The sequence below is a fragment of the Oncorhynchus masou genome, chromosome 28, assembly GCF_036934945.1.
Source record: "Oncorhynchus masou masou isolate Uvic2021 chromosome 28, UVic_Omas_1.1, whole genome shotgun sequence".
In the NCBI taxonomy this organism is placed as follows: domain Eukaryota; kingdom Metazoa; phylum Chordata; class Actinopteri; order Salmoniformes; family Salmonidae; genus Oncorhynchus; species Oncorhynchus masou.
Window position 1 is genome coordinate 72,741,174 of NC_088239.1, and position 19,152 is coordinate 72,760,325.

The window sequence follows — 19,152 nt, forward strand, 5'->3', positions numbered from 1 at the left end:
TGTCCAATCAATTGAATTTACCACAGGTGTGTCTACAACTTCATTGGAGTCCATCTCAAGGATGATCAATGGAAACGAGATGCACCTGAGCTCAATTTTTAACTCTCATAGCAAAGGGGCTGAATACTTTTTTACGTTTTTGTTTTGTTTTAAATTTGCCCCCAAAAATAAATGTTTTCGCTGTCATTATGGGGTATTGTGTATAGACTGAGGAAACACATTTATTTAATACATTTTAGAACGTGGCTGTAACGTACAAAATGTGGGAAAAGTCAAGGGGTCTGAATACTTTCTGAAGGCACTACATGAAGGTGTCATAACCCGCCACGGTAGTTATTTTATGGCTGTTTATGTTGGTTTTTACATGCTAATGTAGGTCTCGTAACCAGCCCTAAAATAATGCTATGTATATCATAACAGGTCTAAATGTGTCATGACAGTTATAATATAGTCAACACTGGTTATGACAAGTTTGTCAGCTGTTATGACATGTTAAGACTGTCATAACGTGTTATGATGCTGTGTGTCAAGTCAAGTGTTACCCAAATTGGTATATTCTGTCATTGTTATGTGAGATGTGAAGCTCCTGTAGTCTATAGCTCACTATTGATCAACTTCATCTATTTTATCTGTTGTAGTTGTTTCAGAGGATCATATTACTGGGCCTATCGACTTATAGCTCGAGTTTTGTTTTTCCCTTAACCTTCAGGAATTAGGTAATTGCTTGATGACCATGGTAGAAAGAACCAAACTGTCCATATTGGGCCATCTATTTTAAATCAAGGGCCGGGATTAGGAGTGAGATTAAGAGTAAAGGTTAGGCCAAATGGTTAAAATCATAAATTTGAAAAGTACTCTGCTTCTGTCGTCTTCAGCATGGTCAAAGTGATATATCCTACCTCAAGATTTGGGCTGTTTGAAATGGCATTCTATTTCTACTGCACCATGGGATTAGGGTGCCATTTTGGAAACAATCTTATTCATTGAATTCTGGTGCGTAGTGTTCTGACCTAAACCCAGGAATGACATGACTCATACAGACCACCGTCTGCACCAATGGGACTGTCCTCTAGTGACACTCCTGATAGCTACAGGAAGGTACGACTCACTATCTGGTCATGGTAGAGAGGACGGAAGAGATTTCTAATAACAAATATGATTTTAACCCCTAAAAGATTTGCTTGTCAGTTCTGACGATATTGTTGCTTTTGTTCGCTTTGCAATTGTCAATTCAAGAAAAGCGACTTGGTCGTTCACACACCACAAACACGGGTGGACATGGATCAAAACAGGACACGTTGTATTTTCAGATATTTACAAAAGCAGATATTGTACACATGGGGAATGTTTACTTTGCCATTGGGCAGTGCCTCTGCTTCAGTACACGTCACCAGACAGAAAGGAATTGTTCCAAATCTCCCTTCACTTTAAATATAATTAACTGGAAAGGCTTGTCAGGATAAAGTTGTTACTCCTGTTATGAACTGTAGGAGGGACTATGTCACACCCACTTAATATAAGCAGGATGCAGACCTGACACACACCTGACAGACAGACACACACACAGACCTGACAGACAGACACACACACAGACCTGACACACAGACATGTGACACAGTCAGAAAAAAATGTATCACAATAATGATACCTGTATGTCATCATCCCCAGGGTGTAACATACTGGATATTGCAGATAGATATGCCATGAACAGAGCTGACAATTCCTCACTCCAGATTTCAGAAAGGCATGTCTGTTCTACATATTTCTATCTGGGCTATCATCCCTTGAGTTCTCAAGCTCTCTTTTCACAGGTAGCCCCTCTTCCAGACAGTGACAGGGTTGAGAGTGGCGTTTTTGTCCCAGATTGTGTGGCTTTGTGAATCTGTTCTTCATGAGGAAGTCTGTTGAATAGTGGGCGTGGAGTGCGTATTGTAGAGGCTCGGCAGTCAGTCATTAAATGACTGATTCTACATGATAAGGTGTAGCATGACATACTACAGTACCCATAATGGTAATAATTTGGTGGGTGCTTATATTTGTCCTATTTCATTTGTTTTTTTGCAGATCCCAACTCTCCCTGGGACACCCCCAGAGAGTGGGGTCACAGCCAGGGTCTGCCGTTATCAACAGCAACCCTGGAGTAATTAGGGTTGCTCCTTTTTCAAGGGCACGTCGACAGATTGACACCTTGGTCAGCTCGGGGATTCAAACAAGCAACCTGGCCCAACGCTCTAACTTGCTGCCTGTGTCCCATCGCCTTATCAATACATGAATGTGTGAAGTCTGAAGCTATGTTTCCCTATAGTTATGGTGTCGTGGTTTTGTCACTGGTCCCTAATAATAGATTGTCAGGTCATTTTGCTTCAGCAATGTATAGTCCGTACCGGGACCTCTAAACCAGTCTGTTCCGGTCGTACCACCATAGCAACATCCTGCACTAGTCCTTTCCAGCTGCATCGTCATATCAACTTGCTACACCACTCATTTCCAGCTGTATCGCCATAGCAACCCACTACACCAGTTCATCCAGCAGTGTGCCCAGGCTGTGGCGTTGTTCAGGTGGCCCAGCGATGTGCCTGTTACACATGGGACACACACAGCGCACCTCCAGCCACTTCACCAGGCATCTGCAGGGGCAAGCAACAAGTCAGTACAACACATACATACAGTACCAGTCAAAAGTTTGGACACACCTACTCATTCAAGGTTTTTTTTTATTTTGACTATTTTCTACATTGTAGAATAATAGTGAAGACATCAAAACTATTAAATTACACATGGAATCATGTAGTAAGCAAAAAAGTGTTAAACAAATACAGTATATATTTTATATTATTCAAAGTAGCCACCCTTTGCCTTGATGACAGCTTTGCACACACTTGGCATTCTCTCAACCAGCTTCATGAGGTAGTCTCCTGGAACGCATTTCAATTAACGGGTTTGCCTTGTTAAAAGTTCATTTGTGGAATTTCTTTCCTTAATGTGTTTGAGCCAATCAGTTGTGTTGTAACAAGGTAAGGGGGTTTATAGAAGATAGCCCTATTTGGTAAAAGATCAAGTCCATATTATGTCAAGATCAGCTCAAATAAGCAAAGAGAAACGACAGTCCATCATTGCTTTAAGACATGAAGGTAAGTCAATACGGAACATTTCAAAAACTTTGAACATTTCTTAAAGTGCAGTCGCAAAAACCATCAAGAGCTATGATGAAACTGGCTCTCATGAGGACCACCACAGGAAAGGAAGACCCAGAGTTACCTCTGCTGCAGAGAATAAGTTCATTAGAGTTACCAGTCTCAGAAATTGCAGCCCAATTACATGGACATTTGACTGGTGGAAATCTGTCCTTTGGTCTGATGAGTCCAAATTTTAGATTTTTGGTTCCAACCGCCGTGTCTTTGTGAACGTAGAGTAGGTGAACGGATAATCTCTGCCTGTGTGTTTCCCACAGTGAAGCATGGAGGAGGTGATGGTGTGGGGGTGCTTTGCTGGTGACACTGATTTATTTAGAATAAGGCACACTTAACCAGCATGGCTACCACAGCATCATGCAGTGATACGCCATCCCATCTGGTTTGGGCTTAGTGGGACTATCATTTGTTTTTCAACAGGACAATGACCCAACACACCTCCAGACTGTGTAAGGGCTATTTGACCGTGATGGAGTGCTAGATCAGATGACCTGGCCTCCACAATCATCTGACCTCAACCCAATTGAGATGTTTTGGGATGAGTTGGAACGCAGAGGGAAGGAAAAGCAGCCAAAAAGTGCTCAGCATATGATGGAACTTCTTCAAGACTATTGGAAAAGCATTCCAGGTGAAGATGGTTGAGAGCATGCCAAGAGTGTGCAAAGCTCCAATCAAGGCAAAAGGTGGCTATTTTGAAGAATCTAAAATATATAGATGTGTTATTTCATAGTTTTGATGTCTTCATTATTATTCTACAATGTAGAAAATAGTAAAAATAAAGAAAAACCCTTGAATGACTGGGTACTGGTACTGGGTACGCGCACACACACACACACCTAGCAATTTCACCAGGCACCTGTAGGACAAGAAACACCCCAGTAACACACACGCACATAATTTATATCTGCTTAGTGTGTGGTGAGGTGACACTTGCCTCCGGTGAAAGGCATGTTGGCATGGCAACACTCCTAGCTCATCTTTCACTCTGAAGTCCTCCAAGCACACTGCACATGTCTGCTGTGATTGAGAGAAGGGGAGGGAGAGCAATGGGGGGAGAGAAAAATAAACCAGGAGATGAGAGAGAGCGAGACAGGGAGAGAGAGAGACTAAACAGGTGACAGAACTAACCCCGTGTAGATTGAGTTTCTTTGTATCCCCTTTGAACACCACCTGTGAAAAAGCATAATTGATTAGAGCTAGAATTGAGAGAAACATAGAATGAAACACATTTTTAGTTCAAAAGATGAGGGGATGTTTGATGACTAAAATATAATTTGGATGTTTCTGCACTCATCACATGGTGGCCTGAGACACTATGAAAATTGAGATGGCATTCCAGGCTGATTTTTTTTGCAGTTACAATAGATTTCTCTAATGCATTCCTGAGATGTTAAAACACTAATCCAGGTGCTTCTGAAGATCTGCACAGCACGACTGCACTAAAGGTGATTTTGAATTGACCCTGAGTTAGCTTACCGCTTTATATCCAAACCTCTCTCGTTGGGCCTGGTGCCTCAGTTTACTGGGAGGGAGGAGAGAGCAGAAATGGAGGAGAGACTTAGTACAACTGAGTGAGAAGACAGACAGACACACAATCAACCTGTTTGAGTGACATCCGCTGACACTGGCAGCTTCCAAGAGCAATATACACAGAGATAGTTATGATGACATTTGTCATCTCAGTCTTGGAATTGACCAAGTCCAATATTTTTTCATTAATTCTGTGTACAAATGACCATATACGGTACTACTTGTTTATCCAAAAGATAAATCTTAGTAAAGAGGCACGCACTCACTGTGCCCACTCAGTTTCAATGGGCCCCCTTTTCTCTCCTCTCTGCCACGGTGAAAGGACCACATTGTGGAGCAGAGAGGGTCATACCCTGGACACCATGCTGTGTTGTGCACAGGTAGCCTAGTGGTTAGAGTGTTGGACTAGTAACCGAAAGGTTGCAAAGTCAAATCCCTAAGCTGACAAGGTAAAAATGTGTCATTCTGCCCCTGAATAAGGCAGTTAACCCACTGTTTCTAGGCCATCATTGAAAATAAGAATTTGTTGTTAAGAGACTTGCCTAGTAAAAAAAAGTCTCCAGAGCTCTTCAGACACCAGAGCAGTCTCCATCTCACAGTCATATATCCTCTTTGTCACAAGAGAAACACACCATACTTTTAGTTCCAGCCTGAGGCTGCTGCCTGAAGCCTTAAATAGACTCAAACTATGCTGATAAGCATTTGTAACTGATTGTTCGAGTTGGGAAGTACTTAAGGACAGAGGAAACCTAGGGAGGGGTGAGGAGGGGGTCAGAAGGGGATCTCCCATGCCAACAATTTTAGAGAAACCTTAGTCACAGTAACGGTAATAACAGTCTCTCACACACACTCACAGCCATAGATGTATTCTCATAACTCAGGTCCCATCACTTACAGTGCCTTCAGAAAGTATTCAAACCCCATTACTTTTATACATTTTGTTACAGCCTGAATTTTAAATTGTTTAAATTGAGATTTTTGATCACTGGCCTTGTGCTTCAGGTTACTGTCCTGCTGAAAGGTGAATTCATCTCCCAGTCTCTGGTGAAAAGCCGACTGAACCAGGTTTTCCTCTAGGATTTTGCCTGTGCTTAGCTCCATTCCATTAATTTTTTATCCTGAAAAACTCTTAATACTTACAAGCATACCCATAACATGATGCAGCCACCACTACACTCTTAGACAAAAGGGTTCCAAAAGACAGAATGATAGAGAGACTGAACAAAAATATAAACGCAACATGTAAAATGTTGGTCCCATGTTTCATGAGTTGAAATAAATGATCACAGACATTTTCCATATGCACAAAAAGTGTATTTCTCTCAAATGTTGAGCACAAATGTGTTTACATACCTGTTAGTGAATATTTATATTTTTCCAAGATAATCCATTCACCTGAAAGGTGTGGCACATCAAGAAGCTGATTAAACAGTTGCACCTTGTGCTGGGGGGGGGGGGCATTCAAAGACTGGCAGTTTTGTCACACAACACAATGCCACAAATGTCTTAAGTTTTGAGGAAGTGTGAAATTGGCATACTGACTGCAAGAATCTCCACCGGAGCTTTTACCAGAGAACTATCCTCTACCATAAGCCGCCTCCAACGTCATTTTAGAGAATTTGGTAGTACGTCCAACCGGCTTCCCAACCACAGATCACGTGTTACCACACCAGCCCAGGACCTCCAAATCCTGCTTCTTCACCTGCGGGATCGTCTGAGACCAGGCACCTGGACAGCTGATGAAACCGTGGGTTTGCACAACTGAAGAATTTCTGTACAAACTGTCAGAAACAGTCTCAGGGAAGCTCATCTGTGTGCTTGTCGTCCTCACCAGGGTCTTGACCTGAGCAACCAAATTAAGTGGGCAAATAATCACCCTCGATGGCCACTGGCACACTGAAGAAGTGTGCACTTCACGGATTAATCCTGGTTTCAAATGTACGGGCCTATGGTGGAGGTGGGGTTATGGTATGAGCAGGCATAAGAAATGGATAACAATCACGATTGCATTTTACAGATGGCAATTTGAATGCACAGAAATACCGTGACAAAATCTTGAAACCCATAGTCGTGCCATTCATCCACCCGCCATCACCTCATATACGCATGATAATGCACGGCCCCATGTCACAAGGATCTGTACACAATTCCTGGAAACTGAAAATGTCCCAGTTCTTCCATGGCCTGCGTACCCACCAAACATGTCACCATTTGAACATGTTTGGGATGCTCTGGAACAATGTGTAAAACAGCGTGTTCCAGTTCCCGCCAATATCCAGCAACATCGCACAGCCATTGTAGAGGAGTGGGACACCATTTCACAGGCCAATCAACAGCCTGATCAACTCTATGCGAAGGAGATGTGTCACGCTGAAGGAGGTAAATGGTGGTCACACCAGATACTGACTGGTTTTCTGATCCACGCCCCTACCTTTTTTAAAGTTCTGTGACCAACAGATGCATATCTGTATTCCCAGTCGTGTGAAATCCATAGATTAGGGACTTTTGAATTTATTTAAATTTACTGATTTCTTTATGTAAACTGTAACTCAGTAAAATATTTTAAATAAAAACTTGTTTTTGCATTAATTCCACGACGCGGTTAGCTTTTAACAGCTAGTAAACACCACTAACCAAACAACAGTGCTCGGTGGCTGTACTAGAGAAACACAGGTCGTCATTGTGGGAAAGACACATTGTTAAAAACTTTTTGTAAACAATTGGTTGCAGTAAAAAGCCAACCTGGATACTAAGCAGATCCTGAGGGAAATCGACGAGTACCAACAGCTTTACTCTATGTAGGAACAACATACTCCATCATGGAAAGAGCAAGCTACCTCAAAAGATCTAACCTGACAAAAAAAGAAAGACTGATTCATCTACAGACACGGACAATTTACTTTCCGTTGAAGTAGAGGCCAGTGCTCTGGATGGAATCCATGCAATACTGGAAAAGTTGTGAGGAGGTAGCAGGGCTGAGGGGGAGTTTGGAGTTTAGCCAGAGTGAAATTCTCATGCTCCAAGGAGAGAACAACGCACTCACAGCCAAGGTAAAAATCCACGATTCTAACATAGGTCTATTCAGGGAAAACAGGGTGATGAGGGAGTCGCTACTAGACATAGTTGTAGCATGCGTGAAAATCTAATATTTTCTGGGATTCCTGAGGACGCTTCCAATAATCCAGAGGGCGCGATCAGAGAGTTCATGCAATCCGCCTTGAAACTTCCTCTAGAGACTGTAAACAAGGTGGCCTTCCACCGAGTACACAGACTTGCAGCAACAAGACCAAGGCTCCCCGACCAATCGTCACAAAATTTGAACACTACCAACAAAAAGAGCTGATCAAAAGCAGGGGAAGGGAGCTTAAAAGGGACCAAATTCGGTCTCAATGACCAATTTCCATGGGAGATAAACGAACATCGCAAGAGGCTGTTTCCCGAGCAGAGGCATCAGAGAGAGAGGGGTAAGCTGCCTTTCTCATTGTGGACAAACTCTTTATAGATGGACAGCTATTCCGAGACAGCTCCATAACACAATGGCTGTACTAAATCCTATAAGGACTTCAGGTTACGAAAAAAAGAAAGTATAGAAACTGTAAAAATATCTGAACACTATGAAGTGGATATGAGCATAAATGTACTCAATTACATGCTCACTTACACATACGGACTTATACATACACACTTGATCTCGCTCTCTTCTCTCACCCTCTCCCTATTGTCGAGAACTGTTCTATAATTCAATGTTTCTTGTTTGTTGATCTTTTCTATGTCTTTGTCTACATGTTTATATATGTTTACAACCAGCAAGGGGAAGATATAAGAATAGGGACATTGGGGAATGATAACATATTGTACGGGATACATTTGTACTGTAGTGAAGCCGTCTATAGTAATGCAAGATCTCTTTCATGATCATGGGAAACATCAATTGCTATGGAAATGCTGGGATGTGTTTTTCAATGATGTTAAATGTAATTGAGGCAACTATGATGGCAATACGATATGGATTACAATTATCATCATGAATATTAAGGCTACACGTACCTCATGTTACACACAGACACTCAACCAAGCACATTGGCAGTTATTTATTTGGACATCACACATTATAGTCTTACTCTTATACAGATATCGTACACACTCTCACTAAATCACATCAACCTACTCAGATTTACTACACACATAATATCTTGTCTCAATTTTCTAAAATCTGTGGCATTGGCTCACAGGCAAACGAAATAAAACAAATATTGCTCGAACCCATTTCTTGAATTCTAAATATCAGACATTTGAAAGGTCTAATTTTGACCGTCATAATAACTTTTATGGCAATAACTTTACAAGCACTGATGGTCAATTTAGACTGAGAATAGTATCTATTTATGGTAAGGGGTGAAATAAGTATAGCCAGTTATAACTGTAACAGTTTAGCTGATCATAATAAAAGATGAGTCTTTATGTAGCTAAAAGAAAAGGAATATAACATATACTGTTCACAGGAAACTCACTACATATTTAGATGAAGTTGCGTGGAAAAAGGAATGGTGAGTGGTGAAATAATTTTGTGTCTTGGACAAAGGAACTCAAAAGGTGTGATGATATTAATTAACAAAAATGTTAACCTGAATCTGCAAATAGTCAGGAAAGATTCGCAAGGAAGGTGGATCTTTTTGAATATGAAAGTGGACAAAAAAAGAGATTTGTCTTATTAATCTATGGTTCAGGATGATCTACACTTCTTTGAAAATATTTATACCAATTTATTGAACTTACAGGCAACAAATTATCAAATCATTATGGTAGGAGACTATAACAGTGTTAAGTACCTCAATGGACCGTAAAGGAAATCACTCTACAAACTATCACCATGCCCTTAAGAAAATTACAAAATATTATGGACACATTAGAAATAGTGGCTATTTGGAGACTTAAAAACCCAGCCGAGTGAGATATACATGGAGGAGACTTAATCAAGCTAATCGTCTTGACTACTTTCCTGTCTTTTTCGCTCTTGCATCAAAGGTTGTAAAAGTTTTAATAGGAGACAGAATGCGATCGGATCATCTAATTGGTCTTCACATAACTCTTATAGATTTTCCACGTGGACAATGGAAATTTAATCAAAGTTGACTGGAGGACAACTTATTTTTAACTAAGACAAAATCATTTATAACAGAATTTTTCCAATACAATATACAGTGGGGGAAAAAGGTATTTAGTCAGCCACCAATTGTGCAAGTTCTCCCACTTAAAAAGATTAGAGGCCTGTAATTTTGATCATAGGTACACTTCAACTATGACAAACAAAATGAAAAAAAAGAATCCAGAAAATCACATTGTAGGATTTATGAATTTATTTGCTAATTATGGTGTAAAATAAGTATTTGGTCACCTACAAACAAGCAAGATTTCTGGCTCTCACAGACCTGTAACTTCTTCTTTAAGAGGCTCCTCTGTCCTCCACTCGTTACCTGTATTAATGGAACCTGTTTGAACTTGTTATCAGTATAAAAGACACCTGTCCACAACCTCAAACAGTCACACTCCAAACTTCACTATGGCCAAGACTAAAGAGCTGTCAAAGAACACCAGAAACAAAATTGTAGACGTGCACCAGGCTGGGAAGACTGAATCTGCAATAGGTAAGCAGCTTGGTTTGAAGAAATCAACTGTGGGAGCAATTATTAGGGAATGGAAGACATACAAGACCACTGATAATCTCCCTCGATCTGGGGCTCCACGCAAGATCTCACCCCGTGGGGTCAAAATGATCACAAGAACGGTGAGCAAAAATCCCAGAACCACACGGGGGGACCTAGTGAATAACCTGCAGAGAGCTGGGACCAAAGTAACAACGCCTACCATCAGTAACACACTACGCCGCCAGGGACTCAAATCCTGCAGTGCCAGACGTGTCCCCTTGCTTAAGCCAGTACATGTCCAGGCCCGTCTGAAGTTTGCTAGAGAGCATTTGGATGATCCAGAAGCAGATTAGGAGAATGTCATATGGTCAGATGAAACAAAAATAAAACTTGTTGGTAAAAACTCAACTCGTCATGTTTGGAGGACAAAGAATGCTGAGTTGCATCCAAAGAACACCATACCTACTGTGAAGCATGGGGGTGGAAACATCATGCTTTGGGGCTGTTTTTCTGCAAAGGGACCAGGACGACTGATCCGTGTAAAGGAAAGAATGAATGGGGCCATGTATCGTGAGATTGAGTGAAAACCTCCCATCAGCAAGGGCATTGAAGATGCAACGTGGCTGGGTCTTTCAGCATGTCAATGATCCCAAACACAACGCCTGGGCAACGAAGGAGTGGCTTCATAAGAAGCATTTCAAGGTCCTGGAGTGGCCTAGCCAGTCTCCAGATCTCAACCCCATAGAAAATCTTTGGAGGGAGTTGAAAGTCCATGTTGCCCAGCAACAGCCCCAAAACATCACTGCTCTAGAGGAGATCTGCATGGAGGAATGGGCCAAAATACCAGCAACAGTGTGTGAAAACCTTGTGAAGACTTACAGAAATCGTTTGACCTCTGTCATTGCCAACAAAGGCTATATAACAAAGTATTGAGAAACTTTTGTTATTGACCAAATACTTATTTTCCACCATAATTTGCAAATAAATTATTTTTAAAATCCTACAATGTGATTGTCTGGATTTTTTCCCCTCATTTTGTCTGTCATAGTTGAAGTGTACCTATGATGAAAATTACAGGCCTCATCTTTTTAAGTGGGAGAACTTGCACAATTGGTGGCTGACTAAATACTTTTTTGCCCGACTGTAGGTTCAACAAATCCCTTTATTGTTTGGGATACCTTTAAAATGTACCTTCAGAGAAACTTATATTCAGCATTCCTCAATAATAAAAACGCAGCTTCTGGCTAAAGAGACAGGACTAACAAGGGACCTCTGACACTACAGAGATAAAAAATAAGTGAGAGGAAAAACAAAAAGAACTTGAGGAACTTATTCAAGAACGATCTAATGTAATCTATTACAAAAATAGAGCAAACTGAATGGAATATGGAGAAAAATGCACAAAATTCTTCCTGAATCTCCAACAAAGGAACGCTAACAAAAATAATTTGCAGAAACTCGTTACTGAAGACAGACTCATCTATAATTCTCCAAATTATATTTTGAGAGGAAGCTAAGTATTTTAAGCAGATGTTCTCTTTTCCATCTCATCCTCTCCCACTGAATGAAGATTACGTTAAGGAATTATTTCCAAATACAAAAAAAATGAAAATTAACAAATGTACAGAAAGATCAGTGCGAAGGACAAATTACAGAGGAAGAACTTTGAGACTATTAAATCCTTTCAGTCTGGAAAAACCCCAGGGCTTGATGGCATGCTGGTTGAGGTATATCATGCCTTTTTTATATACTAAAAGCTCAATTGTTAGATTGTTTTAACTACTCCTATAGAAATGGTAGTCTGTCAGGTATTCAGCTGGAAGGTCTGATGTCACTATTATTAAAACAAGACAGACGGCAAATATATAGACCCAGTCTATCTAAAAAACTGGAGGCCCCTTACACTTCAATGTTGTGATGCAAAAATATTAGCAAAATGCATAGCACTCACAATTATTTTATTTTCTACCAGGTATTGTTCATCCTGATCAGAGTTTTTTTACGTGGATGATACATTGGAGATTACTAGAACTACGAGAAATAATAGATCATGAAACATCTAAGAAGCCAGGCCTGGTATTTATAGGGAATTTTGAAAAGTTATTTGATAAAGTAAGACTAGATTTTATTTATAAATGCCAGGATTTTCTCATTTTCGGTGATTGTCTTATAAAATGGGTAAAAGTAATGTATAGCAACCCCAGGGGTAAAATAGTTAGTAACGACTACTTCTCAGAGTTTTGAATTGTCAAGAGGAGTGAAACATGGGTGTCCGCTGTCACCATATCTATTCGTTATGGCCACCGAAATGCTAGCTATTAAAATCAGATCTAATAACAACATTAGAGGATTAGAAATCCAAGGCTTAAAAACAGAGGTGTGCATGTATGCCAATAACTCAACTTTTATATTAAGTGTGCAAGCTAGATCCCTGCAATGTCTCATTGAAGATCTAGATAATTCTATTTGAGTCCAGAAAAGTTATGATAAGTGTACAATAAATACGTATTGGATCTTTAAAAAATACAACTTTTACATTACCCTGCAGTTTACCTATAAAATGGGCTGACGGTGAAGTAGACATACTTGGTATTCATATCACAAAATATGCAAATAAGCACTCCACAATGAATTTCAATACAAAACTTGTAAAAATAGACAAGATCCTGCAAACATGGAGAGGTAAATACCTGTCTATTTATGGAAAAATTGCCCTGATTAACTCCTTAGTCATATCTCAGTTTACTCACTTACTTATGTGTCACACCCTGATCGTAGAGATCCTTTAATTCTGTTCTTTTGGTCAGGCTGTGATTCAGGTGGGAAAGTCTATGCTTTCCGGTTCTTTGTTTTTGGCCGGGTATGATTCTCAATCAGGGACAGCTGTCTATCGTTGTCTCTGATTGGGAATCATACTTAGGCAGCCTTTTTTTCATTTGTGGGTTGTTGTCTTCGTTTAATGCATGTATAGCCTTACGGAGCTTCACGTTAGTTTGTTGTTTTGTTGGCGACATTTAAAAATAAAGAAAAATGTAGGCGCACCACGCTGCACCTTGGTCCGGTCATTTTCATGACGATGTTCGTGACATTATGGCGCTGCCTACTCCTGATGATTTGTTTTTCAAATCATATGACAAAAAAATATTTATCTTCATCTGGGACACTAAACTAGACAAAATAAAGCATGCCTATCTATATAATGAATAGGGTGGGTTGAGATGATTAAATATAAAAGCAATAAACTTCTTTAAAGCGTCACTATTCAAAAGTTTTACTTAAACCCTAAATGGTTCTCAAGTAGATTACCAAGAAAAGCCATTGTTTAAAAATTGCCTTTTTGCATTTGTGCAGATTGCCATGTCTCATTTTCGATTAATTGAAAATGATACTTTTTTCAACGCATCTCTTTTTCAAACAAGCATTGCAGAGCTGGCTACAATTTCAATTTAATCCCCCTGAAAAGATAGGACAAATATTACAACAAATATTACGGCTGAACTCAAATGTGCTGGTTGATAAAATACCTGTCTTTATGGGAAAGATGTTTGAAATGTGTTTTTTGTTATTAAATTATATTGTAAATTTGAATGGTAGAGTTAGGTCTTTCATGGAGTTATCAGAATTGTATGGGAAGGTCTGCTCAATCCAAGAGTACAACCAATTGATTACAGCATTACCCCAAAAATGGAGGAGGCTGGTGGCAGCGTGAGGAGGTAGGGAACTGGTGTCTGCCCAATATAAAGGATCAAAACTGGCAGAGGAATAAAAATAGCATAAATTGGAAGGTATATCAGTAACATTTGAGGACCAGGATGTTGACAACTGTGCCATACAGATTGAAAAATAGTTTGGAATAGATTTTTGATGTACCGATTCCATGGTACAGGATCTATGAGTTGAAATATAGAAATGACGCAAGATTCAAAATTTCATGCTTTTCAGCTAAAATTATTATATAGAATTCTTGCCACCAACAAAATGTTGAATATTTGGGGCACAAAATCATCAAAGCTCTGCAGATTTTGTTGTAAGGATACAGAATAATAGACCATTTATTTTGGTATTGCCCTCAGGTAGCCTGTTTCTGGTCTCAGGTTCAGGAATGGCAAAAAATGCATAACATTGAACCAAAATTGACCCTAGACATAGTACTGATAGGAGATCTGGAGAGACCGGGTCAGTCAATTAATAATATACTAATACTCTTAGTAAAAGTATTTATCTTCAACTCATAATCTGTGGATTCTATTTGATTAGATAGATTGAAATCATACATTAAACATCACAGCATGTGAAAGATATATGTTGCGTAGAAATCCGAAGAAGGTGGCCAACAGAGACAGGTGGGATGGGCTGAGGGAAGTCGAGGATTGGGATGTGGAATTGGAGACAAGTGGAAGTGGAGTTGCTGGCCGGAGGTAGAATGACGGCCAAAGATATAAGTGTAAAAAATAAATTCAAACTAATAGATAATAAAAAGTTTGTTTGAATAACACTGAGGGGGCAGTTGTTTTTTTTGTGTTTTTATTTTTTACAGCTAATGCCAGTTTGCCTGAGGCCATGCAGGTATTTGTTAAACTAGGCAAGTCAGTTAAGAACAAATTCTTATTTACAATGGCAGCCTATGAACAGTGGGTTAACTGCCTTGTTCAGGGGCACATTTTTACCTCGTCAGCTCAGGGATTTAATCTAACAAACTTTCGGACACTGGCCCAATGCTCTAACCACTAGGCTACCTTCCGCATATATATACACTTGCATTGTTGTTTTCTGTTTTCCTTTATTCTCTTTAGTTAATTTTCTTGGTGGTGGGAAATGTAATTAATTGTATTTTGTATCATCATTATTTATTTATTTATTATTGGGTTTGGGGAACTGTGGGGGATCTTGGAGGGTTCGGGTCCCTGTTTTTGGCCTTGTGGGAGATCTGTTGATGTGCCCTTGAGCAGGGCTTTGACCCTGGCTGCCTCTGTGTGTCGCTCTGAATGGGAGTGTTGGATGACCGGTGTGGTATTTGTTGAGCGGCTTCACTGCAAGTGTATTGTATGTTTTGGATATTCAATCAAAATAAAACATTTATGTTGAAATTGTTGCGTTTATATTTGTGTTCAGTGTAGATACCTAGATAGGAGGGATATGTTTACCTGATGAAGTAGCAGCAGAAGATGAGGCTCAGGACAAAAACGAAGACTCCGGTCCCGAAGATGACCATATAAATGTTGAGAGGAAGGTTCTGGAATGCCACGGTAGACATGACCCCTGACCTCTTGTCTCCGACCTGCTGTGACCTCTGATCTTTCACCTCTGACGGTTAACCAGACACACACACATACACCCTGGAGAGAGACACATTATTCATTTTTTATGTTCATCACAAATAATGAAAAGCACATACAGTAACCATAACACAAAAACACAGATGCACACACACAGAAACAGTATGTAACCCAGGCTGTCTCTGTTGGTGGGTGAGGGTTCAGGCAACAAGCCCTGGTAAAAGCAGGAAGTGATACAGTCTGGCTGTTGTGCAGTTGTCAGGATATAGACTCTGACGGTATAAGGATGTCCTTAGACACTGATGAAAGGTCAGTTAGTATCTGATGGAAGGTTAGTAAGGATTGGGGGAGGAATGATTATCATATATCTCTGACTGTTGTCTATCTATGGGCTTACTGATGCCCTAGTCCTCTAAGACTTTACAGCACTAATGCCTCTAGAGATATTGTCAGGCAAGTACAACAACCTACACACACACACACTGACCTAGGCAGGCCATTGGCTACAGACACTGTTTACATGCCTAAGCTATATTAGTCAAGAGGCACATGGTCAGTTCATTGGCTAAGAGAACCGAGATCACAGGGGTGCACTCAGCCTCCAACCCAAAATGGTTTTATTTATTTTTTATTTAACCAGATAGGCAAGTTGAGAATAAGTTCTCATTTACACTTGCGACCTGGCAAATAAGGAAGGAGTTCACTATTAATGTCAATGTTATGCATTACCTCTCAGGCAGAGTATAAAATCCCCTTGTGTGTACACACACACGCACAGCAGGTTTATGGTGTGTGTGTCTGCACACTAATGGGCAGATGTTGGAAGAGAAACTGGATATGAGACTGATTTCGAAACACTTCATTCAGTTTCTTTGCGAAGAGTATCTGAAGATAAATGTATAGGTGTGTGTAATATAAGGAGGTAATCATTCTGAAGAAAGTTTACTCGTCGTAAACTTGCGATAAACACACTTGGATATCAAGAACTGTCTGCGCACAAAAGTTAAGTTGTGCACACTGCACATTCACGGTGACGTCAAGTCACCAAGGGACAATGACATGATAACATCATGATGATCTTAGCCTATTATGTATTTATCAACGGAGGATATGTATCGTCGACGTTCCAATGTATTAGAAAATATGATATATACTGAATCCATGTAATTCTAGTGTTATCCGCTAAAATTGCGCATTATCACACAGTTTCTCATTAAAAAAGTCAAATGGTGTCAGCTCCTAAATCTTCTTGCATGGCCATCAAAAAAATGTAATATCACACAGCGATTAAGTCAATCTTTTGAAAAACAAGAAACATTCAGAGAAACAAATGTGTCCTATGCTTACCGTTATAAATTCGAAAGCCCATCAATAGCGCAGACTTTCCCTCGATGGTAGAACATTTTCTATTCTTCATCAAAACACTGGATCGTCGTGTCTGGCTCGTCCGGCAGCGCGTCACGTCTCACATCTGGACTATTCTCTCTCTGTCTTTTTCTTTCTTTCTCTCTCTCTCTCTCTCTCTCTCTCTCTCTCTCTCTCTCCCCCTCTTTTACAATGTCCCACCCCAAAAAGACAAACGATTAAAAAAAAAAATCTTCCCACTGGGCAACAACTGGATGAATCAACGTGGTTTTCACGTCAGTTCAAGGTTTGCAAAACGCCAACAACGTAAGGGAATTTATTTTCTCCCGTTGATTTCACGTTCAATTCACGTTAGTTGACAACTCAAGCAAATCGAAACTAGATGAACTTACGTTTGTGCAAGTGGCTTACCATGAGGTATTAAATGTGAGACAAAAAAAGATTTCGAAAAAAAGTTGACAGGCAAGTGATGAGTGATGTGTATCGTATCTTACCACATCTGTGCTGGGTTGCATCTGTAGACAATTTGGCTTGAGGGTTATACATCTGTCGTTATTATCCTAAGGACACAAGTCCTGCCTTGGTATCGTCATACACATCATTACCGTTACAGCTACAATTGCTGCTAATGTTGATGAATGCGTGGATTGGAAACAATTCCTTTTCCTTGCCTCCTCTCTCCTTCCCCGCCCTTTCACAATGAGAGAGAGACGCGGGGAGGCGCGTACACTTCTGAGACAGAGCTTGAAGTTCAGACATTGCGTTATTTTCAGTGCTGCTAAGCTGATGATATGCATTATGATGCATATATTGAACATAGTACACAGCGTTGTACGACATCTTCAGTTTCTTGACAATTTTTCACATGGAATAGCCTTCATTTCTCAGAACAAGAATAGGCTGACAAGTTTCAGAAGAAAGTTATTTGTTTCTGGCCAATTTGAGCCTGTAATCGAACCCACAAATGCTGATGCTCCAGATACTCAACTAGTCTAAAGAAGGACAGTTTTATTGCTTCTTTAATCAGGACAACAGTTTTCAGCTGTGCTAACATAATTGGAAAAGGGTTTTCTAATGATCAATTAGCCTTTTAAAATGATACACTTGGATTAGCTAGCACAAACTGTCTTTGGAAAACAGGGGTGATGGTTGCTGATAACTGGCCTCTGTACACCTATGTAGATATTCCATTAAAAATCATTATTTTCCAGCTACAATAGTAATGTTGTGAATTACTATTGTAGCTGGAAACGGCTGATTTGTACAGAGTACAGAGGCCCGTTATCAGCAACCATTGTCTACACTGTATTTCTGATACATTTTATGTTATTTTAATGGACAAAAAATTTGCTTTTCTTTCAAAAACAGGGACATTTCTAAGTGACCACAAACTTTTGAACAGTAGTGTACCTATAAAACAGATACCATTTTATACTGTACAACAACATTTTACACCAGGTGAAAAAGTTTTCACTAGTGGACAATGTTTCATCATCTCACACAGTGGCTGTACTATGTACCAATCTCTGTACCAATCTCATGAACCATCTAAGAACTTGAACCACGATGAAGACCAAACACTGCTGTCAAGTCCCAACTATGTATATGAGCAGGAAATTACCCATGGCCTTGTACTGCTGTCTGCTACATGTCAGAAGAGGAACCCAAATACCACCAACAACATCTTAAACTGTCCTCAGGATGTTTGCGATATGCCAGTTTGGTTCCTGCATGGCTGAATGTTTTAGCCCTGTGGTTCCAAGACTGTTCAGTGCTGTTGAGCTAACATACAAAGTCAAACAGATGTATGTGTCTAGAATCTAGTCTAAAGCCTTGGCCCTGACCTCCAGTCCATGCAGTATGAGACCTGTTTCAACATATCATATCATATTCTTCAATCAAGATTTCAGTTGAATCAGGTGTGTTATTTAAGGCTTGGCGCCTAGGTTTTTTCTACATGAAGAGCAACAAGCCTGCAAAGTGATATACCCTTCACAATCCATCACTTGGTAAAAGAAGACCACAGCACCAGTGAACATATCTCACATACTGTCACACCCTGACCTTAGAGATCCTTATTTATTCTTTATGTTTGGTTAGGTCAGGGTGCGACTCGGGTGGGAGAATTTATGATTTCTATTTCTT

General features: G+C 40.0%; 2 protein-coding genes across 3 annotated transcripts in view; both read right to left on the reverse strand.

Moving 5' to 3' along the window:
- The window catches only part of polm (polymerase (DNA directed), mu), a 392,822-nt gene that overhangs the window by 272,690 nt on the left and 100,980 nt on the right, over nt 1-19,152 (reverse strand). The gene's annotated exons all lie outside the window — the stretch shown is intronic.
- Nucleotides 1,276-17,692, reverse strand: LOC135518212 (RING finger protein 122). 2 transcript variants are annotated; one of them, XM_064943196.1, is made up of 6 exons: nt 16,990-17,692; nt 15,511-15,702; nt 4,668-4,713; nt 4,320-4,361; nt 4,126-4,205; nt 1,276-2,627 (listed from the first exon to the last, which is right to left on the reverse strand). In XM_064943196.1, exons 2-6 carry the CDS (start codon nt 15,618-15,620, stop codon nt 2,513-2,515), a joined length of 393 nt encoding a protein of 130 aa, XP_064799268.1. In that variant the 5' UTR covers nt 15,621-15,702; nt 16,990-17,692; the 3' UTR covers nt 1,276-2,512. The 2 variants fall into 2 exon arrangements, with proteins under 2 accessions (XP_064799268.1, XP_064799267.1); XM_064943195.1 differs by having other exon boundaries at nt 4,126-4,208.